Source organism: Chiloscyllium punctatum, chromosome 1, assembly GCF_047496795.1.
Source record: "Chiloscyllium punctatum isolate Juve2018m chromosome 1, sChiPun1.3, whole genome shotgun sequence".
NCBI classification, from domain to species: Eukaryota; Metazoa; Chordata; class Chondrichthyes; order Orectolobiformes; family Hemiscylliidae; genus Chiloscyllium; species Chiloscyllium punctatum.
The window spans coordinates 90981032-90994675 of NC_092739.1; the positions used below are offsets into that span (position 1 = coordinate 90981032).

Consider the following 13644-nt stretch of genomic DNA (forward strand, 5'->3'; position numbering starts at 1 on the left):
CAAATTGGTTGGGTTGGGTGGGGTGATTAGGTAGGGAACTGCTTTCTGTGCTCTAAAACCCAGAGGAATTCCACCAAGAACATCTCCCTTTTTCAAAGAAGGGGAATGATCAAATTTTCTTTCAGTTCTACTGAAACAGCTGAAGTTACACCACAAAGAAGCAATAGAAAGTGGATGAGAAAGATCTATTAGTTACATTAGGGGGATTTGCTTGGGTGTGCATACAATGTTTTTGTATTCATGTTCATGTCGTGTTCATGTTTATATCGATGAGCGAACCACTTTACTTGTACTCCTCCTTTATTGCATTCCTCATTTGCCATGGAAAGTGGTCTTAAGGTCAATAGTATGGCAATTATTAAAAGTAGGAAATGGTGTGAATACAGCATTGGATTCTGACAGTTGAAGGAGGTGACAGGATTTCTGATCACTCTGTATTTAAACATTCTTTTTTTTTCCTCCTTGGGTGAAGATCATGCTGCACTTGTCACTTTGTGTAGCTCCACTCCTTTGTGCAGTGAGATGTGATGAGCACAGCAGTCTACAACCTTAATGGAGACTCTTGGAATAGCATAATCAATTATGCCTCCAGATCTGAAGAAGGGCTGATGCCTGAAACGTCGATTCTCCTGTTCCTTGGATGCTGCCTGACCTGCTGCGCTTTTCCAGCAACACATTTTCAGCTCTGATCTCCAGCATCTGCAGTCCTCACTTTCTCCTCCAGATCTGTCAAGTTTCCTGAAGTGTGCATTTCTATGTGACTGGTTCTATGGTCACCTTCATGGTTTAGATTACTTACAGTGTGGAAACAGGCCCTTCGGCCCAACAAGTCCACACTGACCCTCCGAAGCGCAACCCACCCATACCCCTACATCTACCCCTTACCTAACACTACGGGCAATTTAGTATGGCCAATTCACCTGACCTGCACATCTTTGTGACTGTGGGAGGAAACCGGAGCACCCGGAGGAAACTCACGCAGACACAGGGAGAATGTGCAAACTCCACACAGTCAGTCACCTGAGGTGGGAATTGAACCCGGGTCTCTGGCGCTGTGAGGCAGCAGTGCTAACCACTGTGCCACCGTGCCGCCCTATTTGGCTCCTGTTTATATCCTGCTTCTCATTTACAGATAGCATTCCATGCAGGAGTTATCAACCATGCCTTCAAAGGGCAATCCTTGGCTTTAAGGTTGAATAAAGTAGCTACCCATTCAAAGCCCACTTTCTAGCAGTTGGTCTGCAACCGTTCAAGTTGCAGTGCTTTGTTTCAGGTTGAGGTCCAGATTCCTTTTAAATGAGTTGAGGATTTCTATCTCAACCACCAATTGGGCGGCAAATTCCAGACCCCCCTTGCTTTCTGGATAAATGTTTTTTCCTCATGTCCCCTCTAAACCTTCTACCAATCAGCTTAAATTTGTGTTTCCTGATGACTGGTCACTCTACCCTAAGGGAGACAGTGGCATAGTAATAATGTTGCTGGACAGGTAATTCAGAACCCCATGTTAATATTCTGGGAACCTTGGTTTAAATCCCACAATGGCAGGTGGTGAAATCTAAATTCAGTAATAAAAAAAACTAGCATAATGGTGACCATTAACTAGTGTTATTTGTCATAGAACTCATCAGTTTCCCCAATACCCTTTAATGAAGAAAATCTTTATCATCCTACATGTGACTGATTCTTGTGGTTGACTCTTAACTGCTCTCAGGGCAGTTGGGGATGGGCAGTTCATGTCCCCTTATCCAGCGAAATCCACCCATGAAAAATGTCCGTATTTTAAACACCTCAACTAAATCACCTCTCAGGCACCTAAGGGGAACATAGCTGCAATTTTCAAGCTTTCAAAACATTCTTGAAAATTCAGATTCTTTGGAACACTCTTCCTAGAAAGTTGATGGAAGTGAATTATTTGAATATTTTAAATTTAGAAGTTGATTGATCTTTGATAAACAAGGGAGTGAAAGTTTATTGGGATTCAGAGGAATTGTGGAATGAACTGATAAGCCGTGATGATATTAAGGGTGTAGAAAATATTCCAAGTCACCTATTTCAACTCCTTCAAACTACAGCTCTTTGTCCATTCCCTTATGAAGTGCATATGGCTTTGAAGAAGTCAGTTGCTGTTAGTATTGCCGCTTCTGGTGCTGCTGAATTGCTGGCCACTTTTGCTCCTCGTCAGAGGTTCATGCTACTGTTGTGTAAGTTGCTCTCCTGATGCAATCAAAGCTGACCACAGGGAATTTAGATTAAAGTAGTTGAAAGTACTTCAAAAGAAAAGATAGAAATGACTCAAAGCAGTTAATTTAGGCTCTCATGAGAGGATCCTGGAAGCATAAACCTTTATTGAGGCTTGTCACAAGCTTTGCAATTTCATTCTTAAAGGCTTCTCAGCATGTTGGTTTAACTGCTGAATCTCCTACCCTGCCTTGTTGACTCTGATGAGTTCCACACATCTTGGGGACACTGTTAAAGTCAGAATGCTCTGTAAACTCACACTTTGTGAATTACCTCTCTGAATATTTTATTTAATATTCCTGACAGTATCACATGGGCTCCAAATTTACCTGGGTCAGATCAGAAGTGGACAGGATTATGCTAGGCTCACAGCCTAATATCATTTTCTGGAGCTTTAACTTGGATTGCACATGAAACCACTTCTCCTTGGCAGTTAAAATTTTATAGAATGTTTTAGGTTAGCAATCCGACTCCTCATACCTGTTTTTTGTTGTGTACTTGAAACTGTACTTTAAACTATTTTGCTTGCATGATCATTGATCTGGCATTCATTACCTGCCCTCAGGTTGGGAAAGGAAAGCACTTAATGTGGTACTGAACGTTTACAGAGAGCTTTGGGACCATACTGCCCCACATGCCATTGCCTTCAGAGAGGACAAAGGGGAAAGAACTAGCAAGATAACCTTATCCTGCATGAGGCCTATTATTCATAGCTGACAGTTTTCCACATCATGTTAATTTTGAAAGGCTTAGCTTTACTAATCTATGGAGTAATCCAAGATGGAGGACAGGAAACATTTGTAGATCGAACAGCTACTACTTTTATGAGATATTTTAGGTGTTGGATTTCCTCTATTTCCAGGAGTAGCAATTGCTGTTGTATGTGCTGTTGCAATTGCTATGGAACTTAGGAAAACAATGGCACTTTTAAAAGGGAGAAAGACAGACAAAGGCAGTGAGCACGTGATCTGTAAGGGAGAGAGAGAAAGAAACCTACGCTGCTAACTGACACAGCAGTGAATCTGCGCAGTTACTGCCTTTGCTGTTTGAATTCATGTATCGCTGGACATCGGAGTGTGTCTAGGAAAACTTACCAAACAGCAAAATTCACGACTGATCTTGGAGGAGCCTGTTTAGGAGAGGTCACAGCACAGAAACAGGTGATTAGTTTTAAGTATAGCCTTGATGTAAATCTACAATAGTGAGTAGAGTGGGTTTTTTCTTGATTATATGTTTTTATTGGGAGCTATCTCTAGATTTAATTTTTAAGAATATAAGACATAAGTATTAAGTTAGCCTGGAGCAGTGTTTTGTAGAGCAATAAGACGGTGCTATTTTCTGGGTCTATAGATTGGAAGGAGCAAAATGGCCTTTAATAGAGTGAAATGCTCTTGTTGGATGTGGGAGTTTCGAGAGAGTTTACAGGTTACTGAGGATTATAGCTGCAATAAATGTCATTAGTTGCAAATACTGTTAGATCGAATGGATCGGTTGGAGTGACAGTTAGAGGCAGTGAGGTGTGATGGATGGCAGTTATAGGAAGGGAGAAAAGCCGCAGATATAGCCAGGTAGATGGGTTAACTCCAAGAAAGGTTGGAGAGGTAGGCAGGTAGTGCAGGAGCCATCTATGGTTATCCCCATTTCAAACAAGTATGCTGTTTTAGGAAATGGGGTGATGGACTTTCAGGGGAATGTAGCACGAACAGCCAAGTTTCTGGTATCAAGACAGGCTCGAATCTATTGATTGTGGCAGAGACACAGACGGACGTTTCTGTAGCCAGCAGTGGAAAAATCAGAATGGTGTGTTGCCTCCCCGATGCCAGGATCAAGGATGTCTCAGAGAGGATGCAGAATGCTCTCAAAGAGGAGAGAAATCAGCAGGAGGTCGTTGTACATATTGGTACCAATGACGTAGGAAGGGAAAAGGATGAAATTCTGAAGGGAGAATACAGAAAATTAGGCAGGAATTTAAAAAGGAGGATCTTGAGGGTAGTAATATCTGGATTACTGCTGGTGCTATGAGCTAGTGAGGGTACGAATAGGAGGATAGAGCAGATGAATGCGTGGCCGAGGAGCTGGTATATGGGAGAAGGATTCACATTTCTGGAGCATTGAAATCTCTTCTAGGGTACAAAAAGTACGGATTGTACCTGAATTGGAAGGGGACTAATATACTGGCAGGGAGATTTTCTACAGCTGCTCGGGAGGATTTAAACTCTTAAGGGTGGGTGGGGGGTGGGGGGGAGGAACCAAGGGAGATAGCAAGGAAAGAGATCAATTTGTGACTGGTACAGTTCAGAAAAGAAATGACTCAAACAGTCCGGGCAGGCAGGAACAAAGCAGAGAACAAGGTAGAACTGATGAATTAAACTGCATTTATTTCAATGCAAGAGGCCTAATGGGGAAGACAGATGAACTCAGGACATATTGGGAACCTAGGACTGGGATATCATAGCAATTACAGAAATGTGTCTCAGGGATGGACAGGACTGTTCCATAATACAAATGCTATAGAAAAGATAGAAAGGGAGGCAAGACAGGAGGGGAAGTGGTGTTTTTGATAAGAGATAGCATTATAGCTTTACTGAGGATATTCCCTGAAATACGTCCAGGGAAGTTATTTGGGTGGAACTGAGAAATAAGAAAGGGATGATCACTTTATTGGGATTGCATTATAGACCCCCTAATAGTCAGTGGGAAACTGAGAAACAAATTTGTAAGGAGATCTTAATTATCTGTAAGAATAATAGGGTGATAATGGTAGGAGATGAGGGCAGTACTGACCTGGAAGTTTGGAGCTGGGGTGAGTTGGGGGAAGGGGAAATGAGGAAACTGGTGAAATCCACATTAATGCCATGGGGTTGAAGTGTTCAGAGGTGGAAGATGAGGTGTTCTTCCTCCAGGCGTTGGGTGGTGAGGGAGTGGCGGTGGAGGAGGCCTAGGACCTGCATGTCCTCAGCGGAGTGGAAGGGAGAGTTGAAATGTTGGGCTACAGGGCGGTAGGGTTGATTGGTACAGGAGATTGTCCTGGAGATGTTCCCTAAAGTGCTCTGCTAGGAGGCGTCCAGTCTTCCCAATGTAGACGAGACCGTATTGGGAGCAACGGATACAATAAATGATATTGGTGGATGTGCAGGTAAAGCTTTGATGGATGTGGAAGGCTCCTTTGGGGCCTTGGATGGAGGTGAGGGAGGAGGTGTGGGCGCAGGTTTTGCAATTCCTGCGGTGGCAGGGGAGGGTGCCAGGAAGGGCGGGTGGGTTGTTGGTGGGCGTGGACCTGACCAGGTAGTCACAGAGGGAACGGTCTTTGTGGAAAGTGGAAATGGGTGGGGAAGGAAATATATCCCTGGTGGTGGGGTCCGTTTGGAGGTGGCGGAAATGTTGGATGATGTGGTTTATGCGAAAGTTGGTAGGGTGGAAGGTGAGCACCAGGGGGTTCTGTCCTTGTTACGGTTGGAGGAGTAGGGTTTGAGAGCGGAAAGGCAGGATGTGGACGAGATGCATTGGAGGGCATCTTTAACCACGTGGGAAGGGAAATTGTGGCCTTTAAAGAAGGAGGCCATCTGGTGTGTTCTGTGGTCAAACTGGTCCTCCTGGGAGCAGATACGGTGGAGGCGGAGGAATTGGGAATACGGGATGGCATTTTTGCAGGGAAGAGATGGAATCCAGGTAGTTGTGGGAGTAGGTGGGTTTGTAAAAAAAAATGTCAGTGTCAAATCAATTGTCATTAATGGAGATGGAGAGGTCCAGGAAGGGGAGGGAGGTGTCAGAGATGGTACAGGTGAATTTAAGGTCAGGGTGGAATGCGTTGGTGAAGTTGATGAATTACTCAACCTCCTTGCGGGAGCACAAGGTGGTGCCAATGCAGTCATCAATGTAGTGGAGGAAGAGGTGGGGAGTGGTGCTGGTGTAACTACGGAAGATGGACTGTTCTATGTAGCTACCAAAGAGACAGGCATAGCTGGGGCCCACACGGGTGCCCATGGCTGCCTCTTTGGTCGGGAGGGAGTGGGAGGATTCGAAGGAGAAATTAAAGCTGAGGACCAGTTCGGCCAAACGAATGAGTGTGTCGGTAGAAGGGTACTTTTGGGGACGTTGGGAGAGGGAGAAACTGAGGGCTTAGAGGCCCTGGTCATGGCTGATGGAGGTGTAGAGGGATTGGATATCCATGGTGAAGATGAGGCATTGGGGCCGGGGAAACGGAAGTCTGGGAGGAGGTGGAGGGTGTGGGTGGTGTCTTGAACGTATGTGGGGAGTTCCTGGACTAGAGGGGATAGGACAGTATCAAGGTCGGTGGAGATTTTACCTTTATTATAGACCGATGGGCAAGTTGTTGGAGGGAATCCTGAGGGACAGGATGTACATGTATTTGGAAAGGCAAGGACTAATTAGGGATAGTCAACATGGCTTTGTGTGTGGGAAATCATGTCTTATGAACTTGATTGAGGTTTTTGAAGAACTAACAAAGAAGGTTGATGAGGGCAGAGCGGTGGATGTGATCTATCTGGACTTCAGTAATGCGTTCGACAAGGTTCCCTATGGGAGTCTGGTTAGCAAGGTTAAATCTCATGGAATACAGGGAGACCTAGCCATTTGGATATAGAACTGGCTTGAAGATAGAAAGCAACAGATGGTGGTCGAAAGTTGTTTTTCAGACTGAGCGGCCTGTGGTCAGTGGAGTGCCACAAGGGTTGGTGCTGGGTCCACTACTTTTCGCCATTTATATAAATGATTTGGGTATGAACAAAGGAGGTATAGTTGGTAAGTTTGCAGATGACACCAAAATTGGAGGTGTAGTGCACAGCGAAGGAGGTTACCTCTGATTGCAACTGGATCTTGATCAGTGGGCTGAGGATTGGCGGATGGAGTTTAATTTTTAAGATTTGTAGCTCAGGTTGAGGTTCTGGATGTAGGTGTGCTCGCTGAGCTGGAAGGTTCATTTTTAGACGTTTCGTCACCATACTAGGTAACATCTTTATTCTCGTGTGTGTCTTTGTTTGGCTTGTCCTAGGTTCGATGTGTTATCCCAGTCAAAGTGGTGTTTTTCCTTATCTGTATGTATCACAAGAATTCCTAGAAGCATGTCATTCTAACTGGAACTCAAACAACAAGCACATTGACTTGGACCCCATTGACCACACCCTGAGAAAAATAACAGGAAATGACATCACCAACCATCACCAAACATATAAATAGAAATCAGGAATCATCAGCAGTGCTTCGTCTGGTGGCTCACTGATGATGTTACCCAGTATGGTGACGAAATGTCTGAAAATGCACCTTCCATCTCAGCGAGCAAACCTGCATCCAGGAGTTTAATTTGGATAAATATGAGGTGCTGCATTTTGGGACAGCAAATCTTAGCAGGACTTATACACTTAATGGTAAGGTCCTAGGGAGTGTTGCTGAACAGAGACCTTGGAGTGCAGGTTCATAGCTCCTTATGGTTAGCACTGCTGCCTCACAGTACCAGGGTCCTAGGTTCGATTCCAGCCTTGGGTGACTGCCTGTGTGGAATTTGCGCATTCTCCCAGTGTCTGTGTGGGTTTTCTCCGGGTGCTCCGGTTTCCTCCCACAGTCCTAAGATGTGCAATTCAGGTGAATTGGCCATGCTAAATTGCCTATAGTGTTAGGTGCATTAGTCAGAGGGAAATGGGTCTGGGTGGGTTACTCTTCAGAGGGTCGGTGTGGGTTGAAGGGCCTGTTTCCACACGTAAGGTATCTAATCTAATCTTATAAGTTGGGTCGCAGGTAGATAGGATCATGAAGAAGGCATTTGGTATGCTTTACTTTATTGGTCAGAGCATTGAGTATAGGAGTTGGGAGGTCATGCTGCGGCTGTACAGGACGTTGGTTAGGCCTTTTTGGAATATTGTGTAGAATATCGGAAGGATGCTGTGAAACTTGAAAGGATTCAGAAAAGATGTACAAGGATGTTGCCAGGGTTGGAGGATCTGAGCTACAGGGAGAGGCTGAACAGGCTGGGGCTGTTTTCCCTGGAGCGTCAGAGGCTGAGGGGTGACCTTTATAGAGTTTTACAAAATTATGAGGGGCATGGAGAGGATAAATAGACAAAGTCTTTTCCCTGGGGTTGGGGAGTCCAGAACTAGAGACCATAGGTTTAGGGTGAGAGGGGAAAGATATAAAAGAGACCTAAGGGGCAACTTTTTCACGCAGAGGGTGGTACATGTATGGAATGAGCTGCCAGAGGAAGTGGTGGAGGCTGGTACAATTGCAACATTTAAGAGGCATTTGGATGTGTATATGAATAGGAAGGATTTAAAGGGATATGGGCCAAGTGCTGGCAAATGGGACGAGATTGGGTTAGGATATCTGGTCAGCATGGACGAGTTGGACCGAAGGGTCTGTTCCGTGCTGTACATCTATATGACTCAATGACTGTATGAGTGATTAGCCTTCCAATCAAGGGTAGCTTGGAGTAGTGGCAATACAGGTAGTTCTTGGATAATGCACGTTCCGGCAGTGTGATTTTAGCTATGACATCGCTGAAGATTTAGGGAACGGTGTTTTGGAGAACTCCTCTCTGTTGGCAATAGCGCGATTACAGCATTCTGTGCATGCGCTGATGTGCACGCTGAAATGTCTGTGCCGTTTTGCACATATGTGAATGTTCTTACCATTCTGTGCATGCGCCAGTGTCCGCAAGTGCTTGACGTTCGTGCCAGTCTTGGTGCTGTTCTGTGTTTGCACTGATGCTTGTGCCCGAGTCTCTGCACTGTTCTGTGCATGTGGGATGTCAGCACCAAAGTCTCTATGATGTTTTGTGCATGCATGATGTCGGTGCCGGTCTTCGTGCTTTTTTGCACATGCTCCAATGTCAGCTGCCGACAGAGCAGCTTTCTGTAGAGGTACTGTACAGAGAGCAGCTTTCTTGCATTTTTAAAATGTATTGTGTTAAATTTACTTGGGTTTCGTTTTATAAATATGATTTCAACCTTCATTCAGGCTGTGCTATATTTTCCATTCGACGTTTGGGTGAATTTTGAGCAATTGAGTGATTTTTTTTTGCTGGTCTGCTCCTAACCTCACTATTCCCAAAGGCCCCATTATTTCTATTATGCGAAGTTTTGCTGGAATGCAACTACAGCATTATAGGCAAACTACATGTATCTCTGGACTAATATTCCAGAACACAGGCCAAAGTTCTGGGGACATGGGTTCAAATTCTGTGAAGACAGATGGTTAAATTTGAATTCAATGAAACATCATTGCCTAATGGTTGCTGTTTAACTGCTATCAATTGTTGTAATATCAGGCTCACTTAGGAAGCCATTCCATTACCACCATGGCTTCCCCGTTTCTTACTTTACCATCTATATGATACTTCCTATCATTCTATTATCTTGTCCAAAGTCTTGTGATGAAAGCCACCATGATTAACCATTGAGGTCATAGCCATTGAGGTCTACAGCACAGACAAAAAAACTCCTTTTGGCCCATCAAGTCTGTGCAAGGTAGAAAAATGCCCAATGTTTTATCTAAAAACAAATAACTTAAAATAATGATTTGTAAAATTCTTGTGTATTCCCTAAGTGTATATATTGGAAGTGTGTTGCATGCCTTAGTCTACTAGACATTATCCCAGTGACTGCAATGTGACTGGTGGAAATCTGTTGACTCAAGTGAAAGTCTGCAGACAGCATTGGAAAATATCCTCAAATATCTGGTCCTAAAATGCCAATTTTGGAGTGTGTTATCTCTGAAGGCACCTGTTTGGGATGGCTGGCTGAGAGCAACAGCTTTGGCAATGGGAGCATGATTGCTGTCTAATAGAGAGCAGCAGATTTGTGCTTAGTAGTGCCACTCTTGGAAATTTCTGTTCAAAGAGACCAAGTTTAGTAATCTGTTGGAGCGTAGATTGTTGGACTGCATCAAGAACCTGGACTTATCTTTTAAGCAGTAATCTGCAGCCATGTTGGCAACAGTCTGAATCAGACCTTGGCAAGCAGCAATGAACTTGAGAACATCAGATTGAGCATCCACTAAGATACTGGGTAACTTGCGCCTGTGCAGACAGCAACCAGCAAGTGCTGCATTTCAGATGGGTCACGAGTGCTTTCATATAGTTGTTCCTCACTACTGTTCTTGATTGGATGGGATCCAAGCTCTGCACAAGCCAATGTACCACATTGGAATCAGACCCCTTTGTGCTCCTTGACAGTGTCAGGTGGTTGTATGTCAAGCTTGTCAATTCACTAAATGTCTCTGCACCCTCATCAGTGTTCTCCTGTAGTCCTCAGCTGAGCATTGAAGTCCTCAGCTGAGATCCCTGCTTCAGGACTCATTTGCACCCTCCTGTCACCTGGCACCTAAGCTATTCTTTCTCCCTGCAGTCTTCTTCCATGTGACTCACCACATACTAATATTAATTCTGCGCTAATTTTATAATGACAGCAATTTGAACTAATGACTGAAAATGTCACATCCAGTAATGCTGCTTCCTTATTAGACGTCTGCTATTTCTCTCATCTTCCAGGCAACAGTGGTTGGTTTGGTTGGGTTGTGCCCTTAGGTATCTGAAAACAGGAAAATTCCAGGGTTGCATAGCAATACACCTGTTATTTCATGCGCAATTTAACCATGCCAGATATCAGGATGAGTGTGAGGTGGGAGTTGAGATAAGATGAAGTCTAACAAACTGCCATCCTCAATGTTCTTGATGATGCTGGATGATAGGTATTCTGATGCTGCAGATATATTAAGTGGAGATCAATCTCCTATTTTAAGGCTGGGAGGCATTCTTGACTCCTGCAGCCTCTGCTTTGTCCCTTCAACTTTATTTCATTTTAACTTGCAAAGAGAAATTTGAATCTCAGTGATTCTGTTGCTCAAAGTGATTTGACTATCATGGCTGAAAAGTTGAAGGTATTTGGAAGCAGCAAAAGCTAAGTGTGAAGATGAGCTGGCATATCTTAAGATCTTAGTGGTAGGGAATGTTAATGGGTAAATGATAATCAATATGGTTCATTGTAGCAGCATGAGAGGTTGGTGATGCTGTTGGCAGATGTTATGTGAGGATGCATTCACCTCCCAGCCCATGACCACCCATGTGATCTCACTGAACTTTCCCTAATACAGCTGCTGGATTCTCAGCACCCAAACTCTTGCTCCAGATGACCTGCTCCAACATACCTCTCAGAGGGCATACCTTGATGGCCTCTGGGACGCCCTTTGAAAACTTGACCCTCTTCTCCAGTTAGTCATCATCACTGTTTTACATCTGTGCACCCTCTCTGCCGTTAAACTGTTTTCCTTGTTGCCAATTGCAGTCAGTTATTGGCAGTCAATGACTGTGTTTCCTGTTGAATCCTGCATACAGAATGTACAGCCGGTCAGCAGCACAGGATATGCCCATCTGCATGTTACATTTAGACGAATAAGGAAATAGCATGAAGTTTCAATGCAAAAACACATGCAGACCAATTTTTAGTCTGGCATAACTATAGAAATACCTTGGACTTCCCTAGAATGAATCTACAAAATCAATCATTGTTTTCAAATTTCTAGGTACATTACGTTCAGATCGCCTACATCCACCAGGTGACTTCACCATGCATGATCTTTTGTTGGTTCTGCCTATTGTGGACCCATTATTGGTTGTTCAAGTGACTGCAGAACAGCTGTTAGATGCTTTAGAAAATGGAGTCAGCATGTATCCAGAACTTGATGGAAGGCAAGTATTTCTGAAATTTTTATGGTCTTGGAGTCATCTAGCACGGAAACAGGCCCTTTGGTCCAACTCGACCAGGTTTCCTAAACTGAGCTAGTCCCATTTGCCTGCTTTTGACTCATATCCCTGTAAACCTTTAGTATCCATGTACCACCTCAAATTCTTTTAAATGTTGTAATTGTACCCACCTCTACCATGTCCTCATTCCATGTACGCGCTACCTTTTTTGTATTAAATATTTTCCCCGAGGTCCTTTTTAAATCTTTCCTCTCTCACCTTAAACCACCTAGTTTTGCATTCTCCTACCCTGTGGAAAAAAACCTTGGCTATTCACCTTATCTATGCCCCTCATGATTTTAGAAACCTCTATAAGATCACCCCTCAGCCTCTTATGCTCCAGGGAAAAAGTCCCAGCCTATCTTCATGACTCAAATGTTCCAGTCTCGGTGACATCCTTGTGCACTCTTTCCAGTTTAGTAACATGCTTTCTGCAGCAGGGCAACCAGAACTGTACGCAGTACTCCAAATGTGGCATTGCTGATGTCTTGTACAACTGTACAATAACTTCCCAACTCCTATAATCAATGCTTTGACCGATAAAGGCCAGCACGGCAAATGCTTTCTTCACCACCCTGATAACTTGTGATGTCACTTTCAATGAATTATGTACCTGTGTTCTTGGTCTCTCTGTTCAACAACACTCCCCAGGGTCTGACCATTAACTGTGTAATTCGCACCCTGGTGTGTCTTACCAAAATGCAACACCTCGCATTTATCTGTATTAAACTCCATCTGCCATTCCTCGGCCTATTGGCCCAGTTGATTAAGAACCTGTTGTACTCTTAAGAAATCTTCCTCACTGTCCACTATACCATCAATTTTGGTGTCTTCTGTAAATGTACTAACCATGCCTCCTACATTCTCCTCCAAATCGTTTATATAACTGACTAACAACAAGAATGTGCTGGCCCTGAACACTCGTTATCTCACTTTTGAAAGCCTCCCAATTGCCAGACATTCCCTTGCTTGCGAACAGCTTTCAACTTGTGAAAGTTCCTGTTTAATACCATCAAAATCGCCCCAATTTAGAACTTTAACTTGTGGACGATGACTATTTTAAAACTAATAGAGTTAGAGTCACTGATCCCAAAGTACTCAATTGTATAGTGGATTTCATACAAAGATTTTACTAAATGAAGCAGTGTATTTCTATACAAAGATACAAAGCGGAATGTAAAGTGCTATATATTGCATAACAACAATCTTCTAGCACATTTGTGATGTAGTTGACTCCCTGTTAGGAACGTTAATGGTAATATTGAACCTAGTAAACATGTTTCAGAAGTTTGTTAAACCAGGAAATCATAAAGTCATAGAGATGTACAGCATGGAAACAGACCCTTCGGTCCAACCCGTCCATGCTGACCAGATATCCCAACCCAATCTAGTCCCACCTGCTAGCACCTGGCCCATATCCCTCCAAACACTTCCTATTCATATACCCATCCAAATGTCTCTTAAATGTTGTACATAGAACATAGAACATAGAACAATACAGCACAGAACAGGCCCTTCGGCCCACGATGTTGTGCCGAACTTCTATCCTAGATTAAGCACCCATCCATGTACCTATCCAAATGCCGCTTAAGGGTCGCCAATGAATCTGACTCTACCACTCCCACGGGCAGCGCATTCCATGCCCCCACCACTCTCTG

The 13644-nt window shown here is 43.9% G+C and overlaps 1 protein-coding gene across 1 annotated transcript in view; it reads left to right on the top strand.

Moving 5' to 3' along the window:
* LOC140479150 (mannosylglucosyl-3-phosphoglycerate phosphatase-like) overlaps nucleotides 1-13644 on the top strand; it is a gene marked incomplete at its 5' end in the record, with an annotated part of 55220 nt that overhangs the window by 16228 nt on the left and 25348 nt on the right. The window contains one exon of the mRNA XM_072573114.1: nucleotides 11767-11932. Within this exon, the coding sequence (XP_072429215.1) occupies nucleotides 11767-11932 (166 nt within the window). The remainder of the gene's footprint in view (nucleotides 1-11766; nucleotides 11933-13644) is intronic.